At 40.5% G+C, this 23198-nt stretch overlaps 3 protein-coding genes across 5 annotated transcripts; 2 read left to right on the forward strand and 1 right to left on the reverse strand.

The window, feature by feature from the left end:
* Positions 1-178: 178 nt before the first annotated feature.
* proser1 (proline and serine rich 1) lies at positions 179-9459 on the reverse strand. 2 transcript variants are annotated; one of them, XM_028596417.1, is made up of 12 exons: positions 8819-9459; positions 8671-8736; positions 8106-8174; positions 7793-7887; positions 7574-7667; positions 7122-7232; positions 6741-6842; positions 5908-5986; positions 5528-5620; positions 2984-4331; positions 2153-2297; positions 179-2012 (listed from the first exon to the last, which is right to left on the reverse strand). In XM_028596417.1, exons 1-12 carry the CDS (start codon positions 8861-8863, stop codon positions 1887-1889), a joined length of 2373 nt encoding a protein of 790 aa, XP_028452218.1. In that variant the 5' UTR covers positions 8864-9459; the 3' UTR covers positions 179-1886. The 2 variants fall into 2 exon arrangements, with proteins under 2 accessions (XP_028452218.1, XP_028452219.1); XM_028596418.1 differs by lacking the exon at positions 5528-5620.
* Positions 9460-9686: 227 nt separating this feature from the next.
* vps36 (vacuolar protein sorting 36 homolog) lies at positions 9687-14575 on the forward strand. The gene is made up of 14 exons (XM_028595401.1): positions 9687-9887; positions 10056-10124; positions 10214-10284; positions 10692-10806; positions 10936-11025; positions 11533-11619; positions 11802-11834; positions 12013-12090; positions 12314-12448; positions 12601-12666; positions 12807-12871; positions 13251-13335; positions 13513-13589; positions 13753-14575. Exons 1-14 carry the CDS (start codon positions 9792-9794, stop codon positions 13832-13834), a joined length of 1149 nt encoding a protein of 382 aa, XP_028451202.1. The 5' UTR covers positions 9687-9791; the 3' UTR covers positions 13835-14575.
* Positions 14576-15243: 668 nt separating this feature from the next.
* thsd1 (thrombospondin, type I, domain containing 1) lies at positions 15244-22944 on the forward strand. 2 transcript variants are annotated; one of them, XM_028595544.1, is made up of 9 exons: positions 15244-15308; positions 16519-16594; positions 17443-17559; positions 18578-18972; positions 19071-19731; positions 20747-20908; positions 21045-21459; positions 21555-22068; positions 22159-22944. In XM_028595544.1, the coding sequence occupies exons 3-9, from the start codon at positions 17508-17510 to the stop codon at positions 22795-22797; spliced, it is 2838 nt and encodes a 945-aa protein (XP_028451345.1). In that variant the 5' UTR covers positions 15244-15308; positions 16519-16594; positions 17443-17507; the 3' UTR covers positions 22798-22944. The 2 variants fall into 2 exon arrangements, with proteins under 2 accessions (XP_028451345.1, XP_028451344.1); XM_028595543.1 differs by lacking the exon at positions 15244-15308 and adding an exon at positions 15315-15416.
* Positions 22945-23198: the final 254 nt, after the last annotated feature.

Here is a 23198-nt window from a genome sequence, read left to right on the forward strand (position 1 = left end):
AAATAGCAAGGTACACGACTAATTTGTAACATTACTTACATAATAGAAATTAAATAAATGTAAGCATTTATATTGCAATTCTGCTGCTGATGAAATGATGAAATAATTACACATAGCAAAGTTATATAAAGATAAATTATAAAGAGCAGATAATGTGCCTTGAAATAAATTAATTAAGTGACTGAAAAACATAATGCATAATTAATAAAATAATGTCCACTAATAACAGGTTTGGTTAAGGAGATAACAATGATAATAACAGGTGTCAGAGTATGACTAGGAATGGAAATGGAACATTTTTAATGATGGGAAAAAGAAATGGCTCCATTGAGATCCCGTGACTGGTTTCTCATGACTAATTGACACATGACTGATTGCATCGCCTGAGTGTTTAGCAATAATAAGAATGCTCATGATAAGCAAGATGTGCCATAAATGGACTGTAAGTAGGCTGTAAAACGGTTGGGTTGGATGAAATAACAGAAAGTAAAACAATAACTGCCTATCAATTAAGGTATATGTTTACCACAGCCTTCAGTACAGATTCAATTATCTGGTCACTGTTGAGGCTGTACTTTGTAATATTTAACAATTATCCTGTTAATTAAGTCTTTCTCTGATCATGAACCTTTACTTTAACCTTTTGAACTTTGCTGGTACAATACAGTATGTCCATAAGGTGGGTGTGGTATGTGATGATTACTTCTTTAACAACTGGCCTTCAACTATAGGATAGCATGTCTAGCTGTCAATATTTATCTTTACATTATCCTGTACACCTCACGTAATTATATTCCATTTCCTGATAGGCATGGCATCACACAGAATAGAGAACAGCAACAGCTAAAGCAATCAATCAGCAGTTTACTGACAAATAATAAAACAGGTGCAAATACAAAAAAAGGGCAAAACAGACAAAAAAAAAAAAAAAAACAAGGGCAACACACAACGTGTCTATTACTCTCAACTGTCTGTTAGCGGACTGAGGTGTACAGTAAATGAGGTAAAATGACAGTTTTCACTATGTTGCAAAGCATTACTGAAGAATACAGACATTTTATATCTCAAGTCCATATATCAATCAACAAATGCTTGTTCTCAGAAGCATCTGCATACAGTATATATGGTCAAATACTGTAATAATAGCATTAGCAGGGCGGCATCGTTTCAAAGAAATTTGTAAACATATGAAATGAAATGTGTATCACAGTGAACTGCTGACAGCCACAAGTGTGTGTTCACTGAAACACAGACATGAACTGCCAAATGCTAGTTTTCTCCCACCCTTGACACAGCACGAGGATTACAAATATTTATGGGGTGCCCACTTCAAAATATGACCGCGCGATACAGCTCACCTAACCATGTCATGTCATAATACAATATTCAATTTAGGACAATCAATCAGTATCATGTCTCATCACGCATGTCTGTTTCACTGAGAATGGACATGAAATACTACACGAGGATAGTGTCAATTCATTACATGATTTTCAATTTCATTTCTATAATTCATTATTCACTAATAAAAGTCAATAAACTTGATTAAAAACAGCCAAGTCCAGCTAACATTGAAACCAGTAACCATCTACTTGTAAAACCTACCAACTTTGACAACTGATATTTACAATTGTTCACTATGAATAATATAGGAAATATGCTATCTCCCCCACACACTATTTCAACTGTATTCAATATAGTGTTTCTTGTAGTAGTAAGTCATTCTTCTGGCTGTAACATATACATTATTGAAACTCTCCAACCCGTCCTGTGCTCTTCAGGGTTCCAGGCGAAAGTGAACGTCTCAACTGCTGAAGGGTAGGGCAGGGTGTACAATAAGGGTCGTTGTGTAAGTGTACTCAATGTTTCAAAGTGTATTGTGGGTTTCACTGCCAACCCAGCTGTGGGTGCAGGCCTGGTTGGAGGGGAAAGGGGTTTCCTGGGCCTGGAGGGTAGTTGGTGAAACTGTTGGGCTGAGGAGGAAAGCTCTCCAAACCAGATGTGGGATGAGCCTGGAACAAAACAAAGAAAAGCAGTGTTTTTGTAGCAGAGAGGCTTTATCAAATTGATATGTAAATGATTTTACTCTGCCAGAGTACAGCGTGTGTGTGTGTGTGTGTGTGTGTGTGTGTGTGTGTGTGTGTGTGTCTACCTGCAGCAGAGCAGACTGCATGGTTGGGTTGTGGAGGCCGCCGAGGGTAGCAGGGGAAGCAGAGGGAGAGAAGCCTGGTACCCCAGGGAAGGACAGCAAGCTGGGGAACCCACTACTTCCTGGAGGCTGGAGTCCACTGCTCAACCTTTAACACACAGAATACACACGCTATATTTGTTTATATTTTTTCATGCTTTACTAAACTATGTTGCCGTTCCCCATGTATAAATATTAAAGAAATATAACTTGCTTGCTCAGTTAATAGCTCTTGCGAGAAGGACATCACCCACCTCTTGAGTGTGTAAAATGTCAGCAAAAGGTGAGGATTGTGTTTGTTCCAACACTTGTTCATTGAAAAGATAACTCACTAAATATATGGCTGACAACAATCAGCTAGTAACAAACTGCCAAAGAACAACACAAACCAAAGTCTAGGCCCGACACTCCAGAGTAGAAGTACAAGTGGACTTTGCACTTGTGGGTGCAGTGTTTCCACTTATAAAACCCAAAGTGGAAAATTGATTTACATGATTTATGACGCCCTTTTTTCAGCCATTTTACACGCAAGTGGAAATCATTGTCATATGATCAAACTACTAACTACTGTGGTTACTAGAAATGGAAGACAAAATAAGGCTACTGTAACAGCCAGAAAAATCGGCATACACAGACCAACAGTACATTAAAATAGAGTAGCTGCTATGGTATTGTCATGTAGGCTACATAAAATAATATCAGGAGATCAATATAAAATCATTAGGTTCATTTTAGATTCTCCATATAACATGGCTTCTGTATACTGGCCAGTAAAAATGTTGAAAGCTCACATACCCAGGCTGGAAGTTGGAGCTGAAAGCAGACGCAAAGCCTGGTAAAACTGGCGATGATGATGGAACTCCAGCTGCGGCTGCTGCTGCGGCTGCTGCTGCCTGCAGTGGTGCCACCGATGCTACTGAGGATGAAGAGGCTACTGGCAGTCCCATGAATGAAGACAACACAGGGCTCCCAGCACCGTGCCCTCCTGAAACTCCCAACCCTGCAAAGGCAGCGGGGCTAGGACCAGGCGCAAGGCCTTGGAATATGGAGGGGGCAGAGGTGAGGCCCAGACCAAAAGGGGAGGCTCCACCTGGGGCAGCGTTGGGAGGCAGCCCTGGGTAGATTGAGGTTGGTGGATGGTTAGACATGTTAGTAGTGGCAGGCATTGCGGACATGGATGAAGCCATGGAGGAAGGAGGGAGAGAGGAAGAAAGGGAGGAAAAGGGGGATAGGCAAGGATAATGAGAGGCTGCTGGGCTGGAGGACAGGGCTTGGAAGCCGCCGATAGCAACAGGACTAGAGAGAGAGACTTGGGGAGAACCTGAGGGGTGTGAGAGACCCAAAGAACGAGCCAAGGCAGCCTGGGCAGAACCTGGAACCACAAGAGAGCTAAGAGATGGTGTGCCAGAGCGAGAGGTGCCCTTGAAAGCAGAGGGCACAGGGCTGTTACTGCCACTGTTACTACCCCCAGTGTGTCTGTTGAGGACTCCAGCTGCCGCCATGGCAGCCTGAATCTGTGCAGAATGAGCTGGGGAGAGTTTGGGACTGGGGCCTGGGGTGGAACAACTCGGAATAACTGGAGTGGATGGTCCAGAGGGGGTGTAACTTCGGATCACTGACCCAGAGGGGTTACCTGCTTGTGGGTGTATGCCATGGTGAGTGGGACCTGACTGGTGGTCTGTGGACTGGGAAAAACCCCTCTGCTGAGTTGAGCCCATGGAGTTCGCCTGAGATATGGGGTCTGGGCCGCTGCGGGAGGTGGCAGGGGTGCCTGGTCGGGAAACGACATGGAAGGGGGAAGGAGAGAAGCCCCCGCTGCCGGGGACAGGAGTTCCACAAGGGGTGCCTGAAGGGGTGTGGGCTTTAATGACAGACGAGGGTGTCGGTGTAGCATGGCCACTGGAGGTCTGTGGGCCTGCTTTAATCACAGATGGGGATGGAGCAGGGGAGGGAGAGGGGGCATTAGGGTTGTGAGAGGGAACCATGCCAGGGAAAACTGGTGTTATAGGGGTTGTGGGAGGCGGCTGAGCAGGAGAAGCCTGGGGTTGGATGGGGGTAGAAGGCGTGGACCCATGAGGAATGAGGAGGGGCCCGCTGTTGACTCCAGGTGTGGTGTTCTGCAGATTGCCTGGCCTGGCGTAACCTTGAGGGAGAAAAAGATCAGAGTTGGTGAAAAAGGTCATCTAAAATGAAGACTGCTATTACGTGACATGATGTTACAAATCAACTACGAAAAGAAAAAAAGAAATACATTTAAACAGTATCACATAGTTGCATATTTTCTGATCACTAGTTCTATCCAGGAAACAGACAGAATAGGTTAAACCCAACACAAACTATTGTAAAAGAAACAATACGCTCACATTTATAAAAAAAAGAGAGAAAGAGAGAGGAGAGACAGCAAGGAAGAATAGTCAGAGAGCATCCCTGCGAGCAACTTATTACATGGAAATTCTAAACATTTTCAAGATTGGAATATGTCTTCTTTTTACCTTTGGGGAAATGTTTAAATAACTTATTTTGCTTGGTAATCTTAAATTAATTTTCATGACACAGTGTGCTTATCTCACATTTGTCAATTTAATGCACCTTGAAACATTTTATGCATATGACCACATATCTCCCCAAAGGCCCTAAAAGATGTATTTCAACTGTGAAAACTGATTAGACAGTGTGTAAAAAAAATAAAAATAAAAATACGTGAACCCAAGCGATGCATGTTAAATGCTAGCTCACAGCATGATTCCAGTAAGAAAAACATGAATGACATTAGTTTGAAGCCATTTCCAGTCCAGGCAACCAAAGACCTGTCCACACAATTCACCAAAGCATAAGCCTACTTCTACACCGACTGACCAGAAAACAGAAAACGCCTGCAATGCAATACAACAGCCTTGCAAAAGAAATATGTTTATGACCACTGTTTTAGTTGTTTGTGTGTTGATACCATTCTGGGGTGTTGTACTGTATAACATTGACAAGTATTGAAATTGAATTTTTCCATTTTGTCTACTTCACCTACATATTCGGAGAAGAACAAATTCTGGATTATATCAAATATAACAGAAATGTGGTTGCATTGGATGCAATCTAATACGGAAACACCCCCTTAAAATGAATTCAGAATTAAATTGACATCTCTCCAACATTGCATTAAAATATAAGGGGGATGCATTTTTCTGGTCACTCAGTGCATTCCAGAAGTAAGAAGCACATTCTTCACCTGATAAAGGCCTTAAACTTGAGAAGCGCAGGTAAGCAACATGCCAGGTAGTTAGGCAGCAAGCTTCAAGGATTGTCTATTTGCTGTCACACACACGAGCTTCCATCGAATCATACCTGCTACTTTGTGGGTGGAGTTGTAGGGGGGAGGGGGCACACTGGTTGTAATAACCCCTCCCACAGAAACAAGGCCTGCGTTGTTGTACGCACCTGAGTAGCAGTTGCAAATATTAACAGCGTCCACCACACACATAAACACACACAAATGTAAGAATCACACACAACGCATCCCACTACTAACTACACCTCAAACAATCCCAGATGGCAGTAAGAAAAAAAAAAGAATTCCTAATTGTACCTGAAACTAAATTCCTCAATTGTCTGAGAACCTTCTATCCATCTGGTTTCTTATTATTGGCAAGTTGTAAACAGTGTTGGATTACAGGGCAGGGCGGGGGAAGGTAGGAATAAGTGTGTGTAAGTGGTTGGTTTCTTACTTGGTGCGATGGTGGCGTGGGGTCGGCACGGTGGTATAGGGTAGGGCACAGGCCGATGAGGGTTGTAGGTTGAGGGAAACTAGAAAAGGATAACAAATTATATATATATATATATATATATATATATATATATATATATATATATATATATATATATATATATATATATATACACACACACACACACACACACACACACAAAACACTTAATTGATGAGCACATTCTGTCTAATTCTGAGAATCTGTAATGCAAGTGTTTTCAAAGGCAATATAAGACAACTAACAGGTTAATTACATCAAGGATAAGACAAAAAATATGGAAACCAAAAGGAAAAATATGGAAGATCAAACCACTGCTTTGGATGGTCATTTTTATGCAGCAGATGGTGGTTGTTTTTAAATAATGTTCCTATATTCCAAGATGGTTATTAATAAATAACAGAAGTCAAACATATTTCATAGCCTCATCAGACATCAGAACATTTACCTTATATAGAAATAGCTGGAGTACAGTGAAAGTCCATTTCTATGCTTTGCATCTAAATTTGAAGGGTGACCGTTGTGAGTGTGTGTTCTTACTCATATATGACTCATTTGTTTCTGTATGTGCTACTATTATTCTGCTAAAGCCTTTACTCCAGTCAGTTCAGCAATCTAACCACGGTCAATCATTAACTTACTGTATATACCATGGCTTGGCATGTAGGTTGAAGTTTTTATCACGCTTAATGTAATTAGGCATGTAAAGCCTTGTCACTCTGTTATTAGGTTTTTCTGGGGCAACCTGGCACTGTTACATTATCCTAGTCAGCGATTCCCATTCTAGTGCTTACAGGTTTGAATGGTCCAATAATACGAGCAGAAATTCCTTTCCCCTCAAGACTGTTAGAAGAGTCCTCTTTCTTCTCGCCTTCTTTCTTCACTGGAGGGATTCCCTGTGATCATAAAGAATGGTCAGGTTTAATTAGGCAGAAAAAAAACATGCCATATGCCAATTCTTTGCTGTCTACTTCAATTAAAATCACAACACAAAGAAATACACTCAATGTCACATAGATTATGTACTTTGTTCTGTTCATTAATAGCCTGAGACAATGGAAGTGGAACAAGTAGGGACGTACATACAAAAATAAATAATACAATCTATATCTTTATGTCTGTCCTTAGTTGGTGATGGTTCAGGAACGCTCAACACAAACCATGTACATACTTACAGGGAATGTGCCACTGACCAGACTGGGTCTGCCTTTTGGGTATGGATTTCCTGGTATCATACCACAGGAGGAGATCATGGCTACAGGAGCCTTGCAGCCAACCTTACATACCTAGTGACACAGAAGTAGTATTAGTTTAGAAACTGTGTGTGTGTGTGTGTTTGCTTGTGTTTATAGTATGCATTAAAAATATTATAATTATTAGGTTTGTCAACATAAACGACGCTGTTCTAAAAGCTAATTTTTGATTGCATTATTATCTTAGGTCCATCTATCACTTAGTCTCTGTACATCTCACAAAGCAACAGTTGTTCCCTGGGGCTATGGCCCCCAAAGTGATTCCACAAGGTCTTTTGATACCAAGACATAAGAGTAGCAGATAGGTTTCCTATGTTAACCTACCTAGAACACAAACAACACCATGAAGTTGAACTTGTAAAGGTGATACTTACTTGCTCTAGTATCCTGCGAGCCCGCTTCTTCTCAGACAAGTGTATGCGGAACAGATCCTCCACAGGACGATAATTTTGAGCATCTGAAATGTTCCTGTATGGGAACAGAAATCAAACAAGTAACCAATTAGCCAAACCAAAAATGCTGATATTACAACATGTGGCATAGTGTTAAAAGTACATTCAGGGTGCTTCAACGCATTTTTAAAATGTACTCACAAAGCTATTAGTTCCAGGACAACCAGTCTGTCCTTTGAGAAGGTAAAGCAATTCAGGATATTTGCAACTTTGGTTGTAGGGATTGCAACCATTTTCTAAAAGCAACAGAAGGAGAAACATATTTAACTAACACTTTAAAACATACCAATGACAGAGAGAGGTGGCAATTTGAGACAAAATGATAACTTTTTAAAGCTTCACCAATGTTGATGTTGTAGCTTTTACACATTTAATAATATCCATTTTTGAAAACATATTTATTAATGCAAACTATTAACTTTGGTGCCGATCACTTAAAACACATATTACTCACATGCTGCAGAGCTTTAACTGCTTTGATCTGTGGCTCTGCCCATGAGAAATACTTCAGTATCTCCATCACCTGCAGATGTTCAAGACAGGGTTACAACTTGCAATAACACTAAAGATGGACGGCTCTAGTATGGAAGTAGCATAAAAGACCATGACAATTTTGACTACCAACTTTATTTGTTTCGCATGACAACAATTGCAAAAACACATTTATCCTCAGTAAGCATTGATCTAACTAAATATAACACACCATATCCATGTACTTAAGAAATAAATTCTAACCATATGCAGCATTGGTTATAAGGTAAGTCAATAATTAGTAATACTATCAGATTCTAATATAAGGCATATGGATGAATTTGGGGACTATGTTTTAATTTAATGACCGTTTAAGCACGTTTAAACACGCACAAACTGTGAGGACTTGACAGAGGTGTGGGAACCCTGTCTATCTAGTGTGGTAAAATACAGCACGTGGTGAGCTGAAGATTCTGCGGACATTCTCACAGCGGACCAACTGAGCAGTAAACTAAATAAAATGACAGTGGTACGGTTTCGACAGTTACCTGTTCACTGGAGAAATATCCATGCACCTGCTCTATGGCTTTGATCCGCTGATCGGTCAGGACGCACTGAAACACAGAATAAAGAATTACTAAACTCTGATTTCAAAACTTAAATCGGACAAAACATTTGGGAATAGGCACTCATTACCTTTCTTATCTCATCCAAGACAATATCAAATGATTTCTTGTCCATGTTTGTTAATTTAAACAAACGTCCCGCCTCTTGTCAATAAAAACAGTTATTATACCACGAAGTTGGTAAGTACACTTTTAACAATACAGATAAGGTGATTTAAGATAAAAATGCATTCGGATGACTAAGTCTAAATACTATGTTACTGACCCAACGTTACTAATTAAAATTCATAATGCTGCGAAAGCATAATTTAAAGTATTGCATATTCGCAGTAAATCATTAGCTCTGTAATAAAGCTGCATGGTCTTTACAGTCCTTGTATACAATACAACTTTCCGCCCATGAACAATGACTTCCAAACAAGAGAAGCTGTGTCTGCAGTGCTAAACCTGTCTGCACCAGATTTGTCCGCAGCTAACAACAAGCTAGCCAGCTACAGCTACGCTTAATTCTGAGCACAGCTCAACAAAAAAACACTAGAAAATGCAAAGAAAATATGTGTACATCGGTTCATTAAATTTAAGATTAAATCCAGTCATGGCTAAAATTACGATAGAGACTGGAACATGTAAAAAAAAAAAATCATACAGAATCTTAAAATAACGCGCAGGGAAAGATAGCAGTCTTGCTAGCTTCCACTGACAGCTAGCGCTAGGAACGTCAACACCGGAAAGGACCCCTCCGAGGAAGCCTGTCAGAAAACCCTGTAAAAAAATAATATAATTACAGCTAGTTTAAGTAACAGTATAATTTAAAAGAGTTCATCTATAATCAACATAATTAAAAATCAAATTGGCTGTATAAGTTATATAATTTGTATGTTCTTTTTTAGTGTTTCTCTGCAGACAGTTTCAGGCCAATTATGGACAGCGTACAGGAAGTAAACATAAAATGGGTCTGGGTTTCGGAGCAGTAGAATTCTTAGAATCACATCCATGATTAGAATTAGTAGAATAAGGAATAGTTGTTTGTTGTAATAATAAAAATGGATCGTTTTTCGTGGTCAAATGGGCTATTAGAAATAAACGAAACTTTAGTGATCCAGCAACGAGGTGTCAGACTATATGACGGCGATGATAAGGTATAGTTTTTTTTCTTGATAGCTTAGTTTGTAGCCCGTAACAACAACACAGCAGCTAAAACATACATGCAACGCAGCAGTGTTGACAGTGCACATGAGGTACTGATAAAGTTCAGGTACATGGTTTAATAAATTATAAGAAAATAATAACGTCTGTCATTGTACCAGGCTAAGCTGGACGTTGGAGTTGTCTTGTTGAGCACCCATCGGTTGATCTGGAGGGACGTTAAAAATCATGTAAGACAGCATGTGATTGAGTGAGTACTAGTGCAGTTATTGCTCACATATTGTGTGCTGACGCTCATTATGACTTCTGTCACCTGTAGGAATGCTGCATAGCCATGCCCCTGTCACAGATCATCCTCTTTGAGGAGCAGGCTGCAGGAATAGGAAAGAGGTAAGTAATTGGGTTCTAACAACAGAAATGAGAAGTAGGATTTCAGTATTACATAAAAAAAGAAGCAAACGGCAATATTTTAGTTTTTATACCTAAATATGTATTTGACCAATAACAATTAATCAAGGTCCACTTAATAAAACATTTTCTGCCGGTTAGAACTGCCTCTCATTGTCTTCATCAGTAGATGGAGTTTGTTCAGTTGTCATTATGGGAATTAAGTACGGAACTTTGATCTTGTGATATCTGGTGGTTGTATTTGGGGAGAATATGATAGCCCCCTGCAGTTGAAAGCTCTGGGGAAAACGAAAAAGTGGAACTTAAGCTATGTTTCCCCTCCTGTTGAAAACAACAATTCTTCCAATTTACAAGAAGAAAATTAACTGTTGGCATCTTTTATCCTGTAGTGCAAAAATAGTTATCCACCTGCATGCAGCACCTGCCAACAAGGAGCCAGGTCCCTACCAACACAGCAAGTACTCCTTCATCAAGCTGTCCTTCAAAGAACACGGGCAGATTGAGGTAGTCCCACTTATACAAGTAGCAGTTTGAAATGTTTGTACTTATTGTTTACCCCATAATGAGCCTTCTTAAGAGAGACTCTGTGTTTGATTATTTACCTGAAAATGACATGGTGTCATATGCTTATAGTTTTACAGGAGGCTAACAGAGGAAATGACTCAGAAGAGATGGGAGAATACGCCATTTTCACAACCCATCTCCACAGGAACCGGCTCTCAGGTTAGAAGCTGAAAAGATGCTTATCCTATTCTCCTTTTCACTGTCATTTTCCTTGATATCTTTTTTTATTCAGATGCCAGAAACATATGTGATTTGTTACCACACCACATACATGGGGATGACACACCTGTCAATTCACATTTTGTTCCACAGGATGGCAGTGTTGTCTTTAATGGGCTTGACAGTTAAAATAGTCAGAACTTCTGCCTCTGACTATCAACCAAGATATGATACTGCCACTTATTGCTCAATTGGTAGAAATTGGCAAGTATAGTATTCCACAGCAGGACTACAGTCTGTCATTTCACTTACATTAGGTCATGTGTCTCCAAATAAGATTACATTAAACTTTTCTTTTTATAAACACTATACATCATAGTCACTAAAATGAATACATGTAACAGTAGTGAACCACAATGTGTTCCTTCCTCACTGTTGGTCTTTCCTTGTCCTTTGAATTGCCTCTGTGTTTCACTTTGTGTTTTTCTTTCCTTTGTGGTCATGTAGGCAGGAAGAACACGTGCTGTGGGGATTGTTGGCATTGAGAGAAAGATAGAGGAGAAAAGGAAAGAAACAGACAAAAACATTTCTGAGGTACTGTAAAGCAAAAATACTGAGAAATGTGTCTCCTCAAAGCTCCAAGCTGAAGTTTTTGTAGTAAGCCATATTTTGATGAAAATGATTGTGAACCCACTGATAATACAGAGTTTGTAATTTTTATTTAAATTGTGAACATTTATTAGCACTATTATCCTTTTTGGTCTTTTTTTTTTCAGGCCTTCGAGGATCTCAGTAAGCTGATGGTGAAGGTAAAGAATGCAGTTGATTTGTCACATCATTATTTTTCTTTTTGAAGTCCTCTTATATTTTATCCATTATACTGTATGATTGTTAAAACATCATAGCTATGGATATCAAACCTGTGTTAAGCTCATATACTGCTATGCGGTGGGATTTGCTGAATGAATGCTGAACTCTAACTAACAGGCCAAAGAGATGGTGGAGCTGTCCAGATCTATAGCCAACAAGATCAAAGACAAGCAGGGAGACATTACAGAAGATGAGGTAAGAAACTGACCAGCAAAATCCGACACAGAAACAAGAGGACAATTACTGTACATGCAGCAATAGTTACCTTTTTAATCATAAAATCCTCTAAGTAATACTCTCTAACCCCACTGGACCATGATACACACAACTGATAGGGTTATTACATGATGCCGCCACGTCATGCAGTTTGGTTTTCAAGTAGTTTGCTTTTTATTAACAGTTATGTTCTGCTTTATAGACAATACGGTTTAAGTCCTACCTACTGAGCATGGGTATTGCTAACCCTGTTACCAGGGATACGTATGGGTCGGGCACACATTACCATATGCAGCTGGCTAAGCAGCTGGGAGATATGCTACAGGCTCCTCTAGAGGTAGGTGTTAATTTTTGTGTGTCATGTGTTTCACATCTACACAGGCTAAGATTCAGCACTAATTTTAGCCATGTTCTTACTGTCTTTTCAATTTCTATCTCTTTCTGACTCTATTTCTCGTGCTCTCGTTCTACCACTCCCTACTCTCTCAGGAGCGTGGGGGTATGATGGCCCTCACTGAAGTGTACTGTCTCGTCAACCGTGCTAGAGGGATGGAGGTAATGCTCACACAAAACAACTGAAGAATGTTTTTATAGCTCATACAGTACTTGAGTGGGCATGCCATAACTTTGCGTCTATACATTCATGCTACACACAAATCAAAGTGTCAGATACTTAGGTTACTTTCTTTTCACAGCTTTTATCTCCAGAAGATTTGGTAAACGCGTGCAAGATGTTTGAGTCGTTGAAGCTCCCGTTGAGGTGAGTTGAATTTTTGTTTGCCATTATATTGTTTTGTTTAGCTTATGTTCACACTTTCATGCATTCATTTATGTATAGACCAGGCTATTTACTAAACGAATATAGGACATGGTTTGTGGCTTTTCCAGAAAGAGGCCAGGCTCTTCCTGCCTGGCTTCCTGTTGTTGGAAGTATTGTCCGGCCCTCTGTGACTGTCATTTCCTGTCACTTCCCAGAGTTTCAAAAGAATCACTGGTCTGTTTCCCTACCATGCTACTCCTAGTACCCCAAACTGGTTGCTGTTCTTTACCTTACTCCCTATTTTAGCTTCATAAAACATTCAGCATAAATCTGTCTCTCACACACACTGTTTTCTTAATCCATCTTGTCCTCTTTGCAGGCTGCGTGTGTTTGACAGCGGTGTGATGGTGGTCCAGCTGCAGTCTCACAGCGAAGAGGAAATGATAGCCTCAGCACTGGACAGTGTATGCTTTACCATTACAAACATATACTGACATTGACATGCTTTAGACTAATCAAACAGCATGCTATCTTGGATATGTATCTTTGAAAAATATTGAGATAAGTCACAGTCACAAACCCTTAGGTTGGAGGCTTTTATCTTATTCCCTGTCTTATCTCCTCCTCTTCCTCTTGTACAGGTGTCAGACAAAGGGTCGTTGACAGCAGAGGAGTTTGCAAAGCTCTTGGGTCTCTCTGTTCTTCTGTGTAAAGAAAGGTAAGTTCACTTATACTGTAGATGCAGTCTGTTTGTTTTACTACACAGTATTGTTTAAGAATGAGAATATTTACAGTTGTCTTTGTTTCTCTTTTTATTGTTCTTTATTGATGCATTCAGTCGTTTCTTTGTATCTTCTTTTCTATTCCCTCCTCATCTCCAGGTTGTTGCTGGCTGAGAAGATGGGCCACTTGTGTAGAGACGACTCTGTTGAGGGTTTGAGATTCTACCCAAACCGCTTTTGACCTATTGACAGTCATTATTGTTGAGATAGGAAAAAATAACTTAAGCTGGGCTGCACTGTCTATGGTGATAGACTGATGCATTGCTACTACATGTACCTACTGGGGTACAGCAGAAGAGTGCCTGCTGTACTTTAAGCGCAATAATGTACCTACCCGGTCTAGTGATGATTTTTGAACGGTTGGTATTCTATTAGTGGGAGATCTCTGCAATCCACTTTACGTTCTACCAGCTTTTTCTATCTAGGTCTAAAGCTAGACTCTGTCTATAAAGTTTATCAAGGAGATGCTTTTCCAGAAACTGCTCAAATAAATGCTCAAATACTGTACATGCAGTGTTACCACTGCTCTGCTTGATGGAGTGATCATCATGAGTGTTTAGTAATAAATGGGTTTGGGAAAATTTACTCAATGGAATACACAGTGTACATTTTTTCACACATTCTTGTGTTGCAGAGCTTATACCTTCTTTTTTTTTTTCTTTTACAAGTAGTGTGGATTGTTATGAAGCGTGTCATGCTATCTCATCTTCTGCGGAGGCAGAGAATATGCCCAGGTGTCAAGGTTTCAATGAATCTAAAAACCCTACATCACCTTTCATCATGTGTGTTGTAAAGCACTTTGGCACAAACCTGGTGTGTTTTCAGTGTGCTCTATAAATAAATGTGACCTTTGACCTTTATTCTCCAGTTACATTGTCATTGAATAACTTTTAAAATATATAAAAAAAAAAAACATGCCTGATCTGCTGTCAGTTTTGTTCACAGCTAATTAAATGTAGGGCACGTTGCCAAATGTCATTATTCAGCCAATGAATCCCTTCATTGCAGAGGTTGATTGATTGATTGTATTTGACCACCTAAATATGAAACAGCACTCTGTGTCATACATTAAAAATACATAACTAGTCAGGGATAACACAATAAAGCCCAAAGACGTATTTCCATTGTGGTCCCTGTGGTTGGGTTTTAAAAAAACTTTTTTTTTAAAGCCAAACTGAAAGGTGAGCACCCTATAAATCGGCACAGTGAAGCTTTCAAAACAAGTGTGTGTAAAATTACCATATCTACTCACAGTATATCATATGTATTGAGAGTAACTATGGACATATGCTTGAGATATGAGCATGTTGTAATAAATCCCAACTGGTATAAGCAGCTTCATGTCTAAACTTTATACTTTCTGCTGGGAGTGTTGCCACTGTACTTTTATTTTTAATAAACGTGCGTCCCTGCAGGGCTTCTTACACACAGAGTAGAACACTTCTTTGTTCCCATTGTGAACTGAGCTGAGCAGTAATGGTTGTTTCTTCTCCACAGAAGCTTCCTGTTTTTGGCCAGCTCTCTGGATAAAAAAAAAAAAAAAAAAAGTCTGCGGAACTCTACAGCTGATTAGATTACCATGCCATATGGTTCACTTATGATGCTAGATAAACCTAATTGTATTCAAAGAATCTTGAGAGCTGGACTGAGAACAGGTCTGATCGTAGTAATTAGGGATTCATGCATGACATTGAACTTTTGGGAAATGTTTTCCTAGACAAAATAGGTCCTGCTTTTGTATGCTGAGATGGATTAACTCAATGGTGCGTTTTAAATTTAACCTTATCCTGAATGGCTGTCTACTATTCAAATCTCAGTAATGTGTTCTTTCATCAATGGATTATAGAAGGATGACTTGTCAGTCGTTTTATATGGAGGAAGGAAATCAGATTTTGTGAAATGAATAGTTCTGCTGTTTACAATTTTGTTACCCTGCCTCCTGGTGCAGTTGGGATACACAGTGCTATCCTCAGGATTTCCGTATGACTATATCATGAGTTTCTTTTTAGATCTAATCTTTTAACAACACATTTACATAAAAAAAGATTAATGTGTGACTGCCTGAATGAATAAATTATAGATCCATCTGTGAAATCTCAAATATATGTAGTCACTTTCTTCAGTTTTTAATTTACCCAGGGGCCTGTTGTTTAAACTGATACCAGTGTATTTATTTGTTCCTTTTATACACTACAGTGCACTTTTTAAAAAGGTCGGGAGAGGAGATGGTGTTCCATCTGTGCCTTGTTTTTGTATAATGCCCTTTATCATCTTGTATTTAAAAGAAACTGCAGGTGAAGGTGTTGCATGGACACTTCTACATGGGCTACTTGAGAAACAATATTTAGAAAATGAATACATTTTATCACACAGGTTCAGTAAGAACTACTTCGGGTAAAACATCAAAACTGAGTTTAAAAGGCATTTGAGAACTGACTATGTATCTAATAAAGGAGATTGTTGATTGATTATATATATATATATATATATATATATATATATATATATATATATATATATATATATATATATGCCTTATATTCTTCTTTTTTTTAAATAGGCCTACTCTTTAATTATATTAATCTCTTAACTGAGTTTTGAAAGAAAGTAGCCTATTGGTTTGTTTACCACTACACCGTTGTTTTCACTGTGCCTGTTCAGGGACGAAACAAATAGTGAGTTGCACATATTCAGGCTAATATTCAATCCGCCCTGCTGCTGACCGTGAAGTGACTGTCAGCGGATCTCTCTCACGCGCTCTAAACACGGTCGCGCGCCTTCGGAGAACTCGGTTGGGTCTGTGAGGCTTGTTCCGCTGTCGCTAAAAATTCTTCAGGTTATCAACCAGAATACATGTATTAACAGCACATGGAGGGAACGCTGATGCCGGTTGCAGTGTTGGAAAATTGGAGAGGGATAATGCTGTGCTGAGTCATGAAATGTGAGTACAACAGCTTTACTTTCCATCCCAAAACAATGACGGGTATGAGCAATACATGTGCCAAAGGCATGTTAAACTTCAGGTCTAAGCACTAACGTTATTAGGTATGCCAAAACCCAGGTTTAGAATCATAACTTTCATACTTAAGAGGTGTTTCATGATAGAAAATATTTCAAACGTGACATATTTTGACACATAGCCTATTCACCCTTCCTTTTGGCTATTTGAGTAAAGTATATATTTAAAGGAGAAACATAATCACTCTAGGTAACGTAAACTACTTGGTAGGGAGTTGAATCTATTAAACTCCTCACCTTAGAATACATTAGGCAAACATTTGTTCCAGCTACAGTGCATTAAGTAGCCTAATGTATTGCTTTTATTAATTGGAACCTTATGTAATTAGTCCATGGCTGGTCCAAAGCAGATCCCAAATAGTCCAAATTTGAATAGGAGTGTAAAATGTAAGTCTCAGGAAAGTCTGGGAAAGTCAGGAGTCTATTGTGTGTCTAAGGAAATACTAGAAAAATAATCAGCGGAAATCTTTGCAACCAAAAAACACGTTGGCCCTACCTTATAAATATTTGTTATGGGCAACAACTACTACACTTCTCCATACCCATTGTGAAGATGAAAGAGGAAATAGGAAGACGCCACTGTAAATCGAGACAACTGGTCAAAAGCTCCATGCTCTAGCCTTCCTGTTTTTCATACCTCAGATTAGTGCACTACATCTTCCATGCCTTCTGCAGTCTGATGACACCCACAAGCACAATTTGTTATTGCCTGCTGCCTTCTTGTGGATTCTTTGTTTTTTGTTCATTTTGGGATTTGCCTCTGGATTGTAGAGGTCAGGGATGGTGGAAGAGGACGGTCATGTGGTGAAGGAGAAAACAGAGGCACGGACATCGGAATGCCACAGGCTGTCTCACTGCTGCCCTTCCTGCTTGCGCTCATGGGATATGGTAAGTGTCACTACACCATCTTATTAACATAACTACGTGTTTAAAAAAGCTGGATTATTTATTTTTCATTCATCTGGTCAATCAAACATGTTAACTTAAATGAGCTGTACCACCCTGGAGGAATGAAGGAGGCTATGGAGGGTCAGCCTCTTCCTCTTCCCACACCCTCTTTGTTTTGTGAGGATGTGAGGTTTACACAACAGGATTTACCTATTACACAGCACAATAGCTCTTGAAATAATATGCTACTGTACAACATTTTTACTTTTCCCCTGGGTACTGATATTGTAATAAGATACTCAGAGGTACTGTTCAGCAATTAACTAGGCCTACTTAATTTATTTTGTCGAATTGTGTGAAATATGTGGCTTACTACTACTGATGCTTAAAAGTTGTTTATTTGGATCCACAGTGTCTGTGCTGAAAACTGAGCTCATTATTTAGTTTTAATGAGCAAATTCCATCAATTGTGGCTGCTGTGTGGTCATTAAAATTGAACTTGACATGGGAAATACATCAGATGGGAATATTTTGAATGATGATGCACAATTATGTTGTCAGAAGTGAAGCAATTAAGTCACATTTCTTCCAGATTGATTTCTAAAAATGGCGTCTACTAAAAATGCCAGTTCCCATTTGACTTCCACTTTCCATACAGTCCAAACATTAAATAGTCAACTATACTATACTATTCCACATCCTTAACAGATGTTAGGATATATCAATTCTAGAAAATCTGTCTCATGTTGTTGAATCACTGCAGTAAACTGAGCCAGAAACAGACCCTATGGGTATCATAACAGACAGCTTGCACAGTCACATCAAGAAAATTGAAAAAACAGATATACAAACCGCATACTGTATATAAAAATTGATAACAATTTAAAATCTGTGTGACGACATTTTACTCATATTAAACATACTCAGAAATGTGTGTGCAAGGATTATAAACATCATAAAATAGGTAAAATAGTCTTTCTCTTTGCCCTTTCTGACTTCTGTGCATCCTTTCCTGTAGCTTTTGCAGGGCTCAATATCTGGCCCTCCTTCCACGTTGCTCTTAGCAATGCTAGTGTATTTGTGGAATTCAGCACTAGATCCAACAGCAGCACCATCCGCAACACAAGCCTCTCTCTGGTCAACACAGAAACCAACACCACCCTTCTCACAAGGACTCTCCCCAACAACCAATCGGCCGGTAAGGTGGAGTTCAACTGTTCTTGCTTCCTGTATGCAGGAACTTTCCGGTTCCTGCTGAGGCAGACTAGCATCTCTGCTTTTTCTCGTGCTAATGGCACCCACGACAGTAGCACAGAGAGCACTTCCTGGTGGTGGAGTTCAGAACTGCAGGTGCAGTGGCCCACCTTTCACATCGCTGTGGACAGGGCTAGAAACCACTCAGGATCTTTTCAGGCAAGACAAACAAGATCTTAAACTTTACACACTAAGTTGGTTTATTGTGCTGCAGAATGGTGATCAGAGTGATTTATATTCTCTTCTTCTATCTCCAGGTTGGGATATCCACTAATGAACACTTTCAGGCTTGCTCCAGCGGCATTGACTCGGCTCTCTTCCTAGAAGTCAGCTACATGGAGTACAACCAGATAGGGCGAAACAGCATCGACAAGGTCCAAGCCCGCACCCGACACCCAATCAAACCCCTCCGTTCCCAGAGTGTTGAGCTGTCCTGTGCTTTCCCCTTCACAGAAAGAGACTTCATACGAGTGGCTTTACGGTCTCCTCATTCAGCACAGGATGTGAAGAGCTCTGGACCTCTCTACCTGTCCCGTATCTTCTCCTATAAGCTGCTGGTGGAAAACACCCATGCTTACAGGAGTGCTTGTGAAGGGACTATGACTGTTAAACTGATAACCCCACCTTGTGCTCACATCAATGGCAAAGTAATGCTGTATAAGGATGCGGGTGTTGGAAGAGGGGTTGCTGTTTCCTCTGGGATGGAAGCAGGTGAAACAGCAGTGATGGAGTTTGGACCAGATGAGCCCTCTTCACCTCTGTTGGCCTTTAACTGGCTGACTCAGGGAGAGAATGAGACAGAATTCAACTGTTCTGTGTTTTACCCAGGAAGGAATAAGTACTGCTTTCGCTTTGTTTTCAACTTCAGTCGCTCCCCTAGTCCAGCACAGACCTGTTTGGTGGTTCACAGGAGTATAGGTAAGATTTAATAGGTCCACACGTTCACATTTGGCAGCTGTCAGGAATACATTTACACTGTGATATTCTGAGTAAAACCTGGATTTTAAGGAAGGGAAAGAGTTGCTTAGCTTAATTCATCCACATTTTCCCAGATTGACAAAATGTGTTGGTGAATAAAATTCAGTCAGTAATTAAGGAATGGCCTCATTATGGAGTAGTCAAGAAGACTTTTTCAAGAAGACATTTTGACTTGTCACAGTAGGAAAAGCACAGGTGTTAAAATGAAAATGAAAGAATTCCACTTAGCTGCTTTGGTTTCCGGTTCCTGGCATTGTGTCTGCTTGCTCATTGGCACACTGTCATTCCATATTTATAAATAGCAATATCCTGTTGGGATTGAACATTGCATCATGAAAAAAAGATGACATTTTCATAAGTTTGTTATTATGCAAACTTTAAGAAGAGAAAAGAAAGACCATATCATTATTTGTTATTTTAGGGCACGCAAGACAGAATTTTTTTTTGTTTGATATTGAGATCGAGGGTCACCTATGTCGACATGACAAGATCACACATTAATTATCCTTGTAGTGAGATATTGAGCTACTATATAGAAATTGTTATAGTAGGATATGGAAATGCAGTGTGCAAACTGAGCATCATCATATCAAACCATGAAATCAATGCCAATGTAACATATCAAATAAATAAAATAGGCGTCATACTAAAATTTCAAACTCAGCACAGTGTACATATACACAACTGAGTCATTCATAAGAAATTATAATGTTCAACACCAACATATATATATATATATATATATATATATATATATAGAAGTCCCACTAAATTGAAGGGCACTTTAAATAGATATCTATTGTCCAATTTGTTAAAACTTCTACCGGATTTTTATTTCCCTCAAAATGATCCCAGCATTGCATGAAATTGACATTAACAACACAGGGTTAATGCTTGTACACGTACTAATTTATCTGCAATTCCAAAAAAAATTAGGCAATCTGTTTTTCTGCAGAGTCATGGGGCCCGTGGCTGCCATGGAGTGTGTGCAGTGTGAGCTGTGGAGAGGGGGTGAGGGAACGAGTGCGTGAGTGTTTGCTGCCCTCAGGTGTGGGAGGGATGCAGTGCACCGGCATGGTGAAGGAACAGTCTCTCTGCTCACTGGAGGACTGTGCCGGTCAGTCTCTTCATTTTATGTGGAATTTAACTTTATCATATTTCCTCACATTTCTAGACTAGAAAATAAAAAAACAACTAGATGCCCTGTGGAGCATACTTCACATATTAAGATAAGTGTCTCCCTTTCTTCCCAGTGTTGCCTGCTCCTTCTCCATCCCTCCCCCCTGTGGCTGTCAGAGTTGTGCCCCTAGGTGGTAACATGGTTGTGGTGGCTGGTATCTCCCTTTGCCTAGCTGTGATTCTGGCTACTGTTGTGGTGACTTTGTGGAGAAAGCTTTGCAAGACCCCTCAGTGCAGCTCTGTCCGCAGAGGCTCCATGCATTCCCCTGGAGGACGCAAGCTTTCCGATGAGGCATCCATTTGTGGCCACAGCCTCCAAAGACCGAGCCTGTCTGACGGCCACGTCCCCCCAGGAGGCGTGGGTGTAGCCCAGAAAGACAGGCCTTTCCTGGGCAGTCAGTCTCTCTCACAGACCCTGGTGATACCTCTCTCACAGGACCCAGAAAGACTGTCCCCCACAGGTCAGAAGATGTTGCCACCAATATTTGGGTATGTTTACAATATTGTTTTCTTTCTTCACACATTCACACAAACTTAATCTGTCACTTCCCAATCTCAGAAATACCAATTTAATTGTCCTCCAGGTACCGATTGGCTCAGCAGCAGTTGAAAGAAATGAAGAAGAAGGGGTTAAAGGAGGCAACACAGCTGTACCATGTCTCTTCAAGCCCAGTTCATGACACTGTGGTGGATACATCAGCTTCCCCCACAAACTCCCCCATCCCTGCACCAACTGGATTTGCTCATCTCACACTCCCTTTGGGCCTCCAGGACGACGCTAACCACAATAATTTTTGTATTGCAGAAAGTAGGGTCACGCCGGACAGACTGAGTCCCAGAGTGGAGCTGGTCTTAGGTCCTTCTGTCTCTGCTCATGCTAGTGGGGGCAGCTCAAAATGGCGTGACCGCACTGCTGACTGGGTGGAGATGGTAGAGAGGAGTGGGTTAGCAGGTTTCAGAGGAGGAGGAGATGCAGGGATGGAAAACTCCTATCATAAGAATCCAAATTTCCGCAGGACCTCCAGTTTTAATGACACCAAACCCCAGCCTCTATCCTCTGTACACTCCAGACAGTTCAGAGAAAGGAGCATGACCCAGGTCACCTATCCACTTCTATTTATGTGTTCTGTGTAGTTATTATGTTAAAGCCTTTTCAATTAACAAAGATCATACATTTGTCCTTTTCAGGTGGGATCTCGGACCCTTCCTGAAGGAAGTTGTTGGAATAAAGCAGGACGGGAGAGGCAGCCATACAGCTCTTACCCCATTCCAGAGTACGGGACCCCAGAGTGGGCAAAATCCAGACCACAGAGAAATGACCAGAGGAAGCCCTGGATAGAGAAAGCTGCTCCTTCTCACAACAATGAACTCAAACACACAGGAACCAACACAAACAGCATATCAGCATCTGAGAAACATGCTAAAGCAAACCTCAGTGGCATCGGGGAAAGGCAAATTAGTGATGAGACAGGAGGTGTTGAGGGAATCTCAGGGATTGGGGGTCCCGCCACGGGGCCTTCCAGCTTGAGTGTGGATCGCGCACAGCGAGCTGAGCAGAACTGGAACCGTCGCGGGCCATCGCCTATTCAGAGGAACATCCTGGCCCGGAAATTAAAGGAGGCTCAGTCGTGCTCTGGGGTCAAAGGGCGGCAGCGCAGCTCCACCTTTAGTGTATCGCCCTTGGAGCAGAGGAAAAGTCTATGCCACTCTCTGCCAATGTCTGGAGGCTGCAGCAGCAGTGGGGGCTCACCCTACAGGCTGAGTGAGGCAGAGCAGAGGATGTTGGACCTAGATCTGTCCTCAGCATATGTAGGGGAAGAGGACTAGCGGTATGTAGTACTATACGGCAGGAATTGCTATCGCTATTAGCATTTATTCCTAACCTAAATCCTCTCTGCTATATCTGTGACTTAAAGTGCTCATATTATGCTTTTTGGCTTTTTCCCTTTCCTTATTTTGTTATATATCTTTTTGGTGCACGTTATAGGTTTACAAAGTGAAAAAGCCCAAAGTCCACCCCAAAGGGACTTACCATCTTCCAGAGAAAACACTGTTCACAAACTGCTCCAAACAGCTCTATTGTAGTCCAGCCTTTACTTCCGTGACGTACATGCGTCACATTGTAATGCACGTTATAATGCGCGCCTAGCTGCTAGCATGACACGACCTCATGCTCTGCAACTGACTAGCTAGCAGTACGTAGTGCGCATGGCCAACTCCCAACAAAC

The sequence above is a fragment of the Perca flavescens genome, chromosome 13, assembly GCF_004354835.1.
Source record: "Perca flavescens isolate YP-PL-M2 chromosome 13, PFLA_1.0, whole genome shotgun sequence".
NCBI classification, from domain to species: domain Eukaryota; kingdom Metazoa; phylum Chordata; class Actinopteri; order Perciformes; family Percidae; genus Perca; species Perca flavescens.

What these genes read in the sequence shown, in the direction of transcription:
- proser1 (XM_028596417.1), bottom strand. Translation starts at nt 8,863, where the DNA reads ATGGACAAGAAATCATTTGATATTGTCTTGGATGAGATAAGAAAG. An exon ending in GATATTTCTCCAGTGAACAG is followed by an intron (nt 8,175 to 8,670) that starts GTAACTGTCGAA and finishes GAACATCTGCAG; the next exon opens with GTGATGGAGATACTGAAGTA. An exon ending in CCACGCCACCATCGCACCAA is followed by an intron (nt 5,621 to 5,907) that starts GTAAGAAACCAA and finishes ACTGCTACTCAG; the next exon opens with GTGCGTACAACAACGCAGGC.
- thsd1 (XM_028595544.1), top strand. Translation starts at nt 17,508, where the DNA reads ATGCCACAGGCTGTCTCACTGCTGCCCTTCCTGCTTGCGCTCATGGGA. An exon ending in GGTGGTTCACAGGAGTATAG is followed by an intron (nt 19,732 to 20,746) that starts GTAAGATTTAAT and finishes GTTTTTCTGCAG; the next exon opens with AGTCATGGGGCCCGTGGCTG. An exon ending in GAGAAAGGAGCATGACCCAG is followed by an intron (nt 22,069 to 22,158) that starts GTCACCTATCCA and finishes TGTCCTTTTCAG; the next exon opens with GTGGGATCTCGGACCCTTCC.
- vps36 (XM_028595401.1), top strand. Translation starts at nt 9,792, where the DNA reads ATGGATCGTTTTTCGTGGTCAAATGGGCTATTAGAAATAAACGAAACT. An exon ending in CCACAGGAACCGGCTCTCAG is followed by an intron (nt 11,026 to 11,532) that starts GTTAGAAGCTGA and finishes GTGGTCATGTAG; the next exon opens with GCAGGAAGAACACGTGCTGT. An exon ending in GTTCTTCTGTGTAAAGAAAG is followed by an intron (nt 13,590 to 13,752) that starts GTAAGTTCACTT and finishes CCTCATCTCCAG; the next exon opens with GTTGTTGCTGGCTGAGAAGA.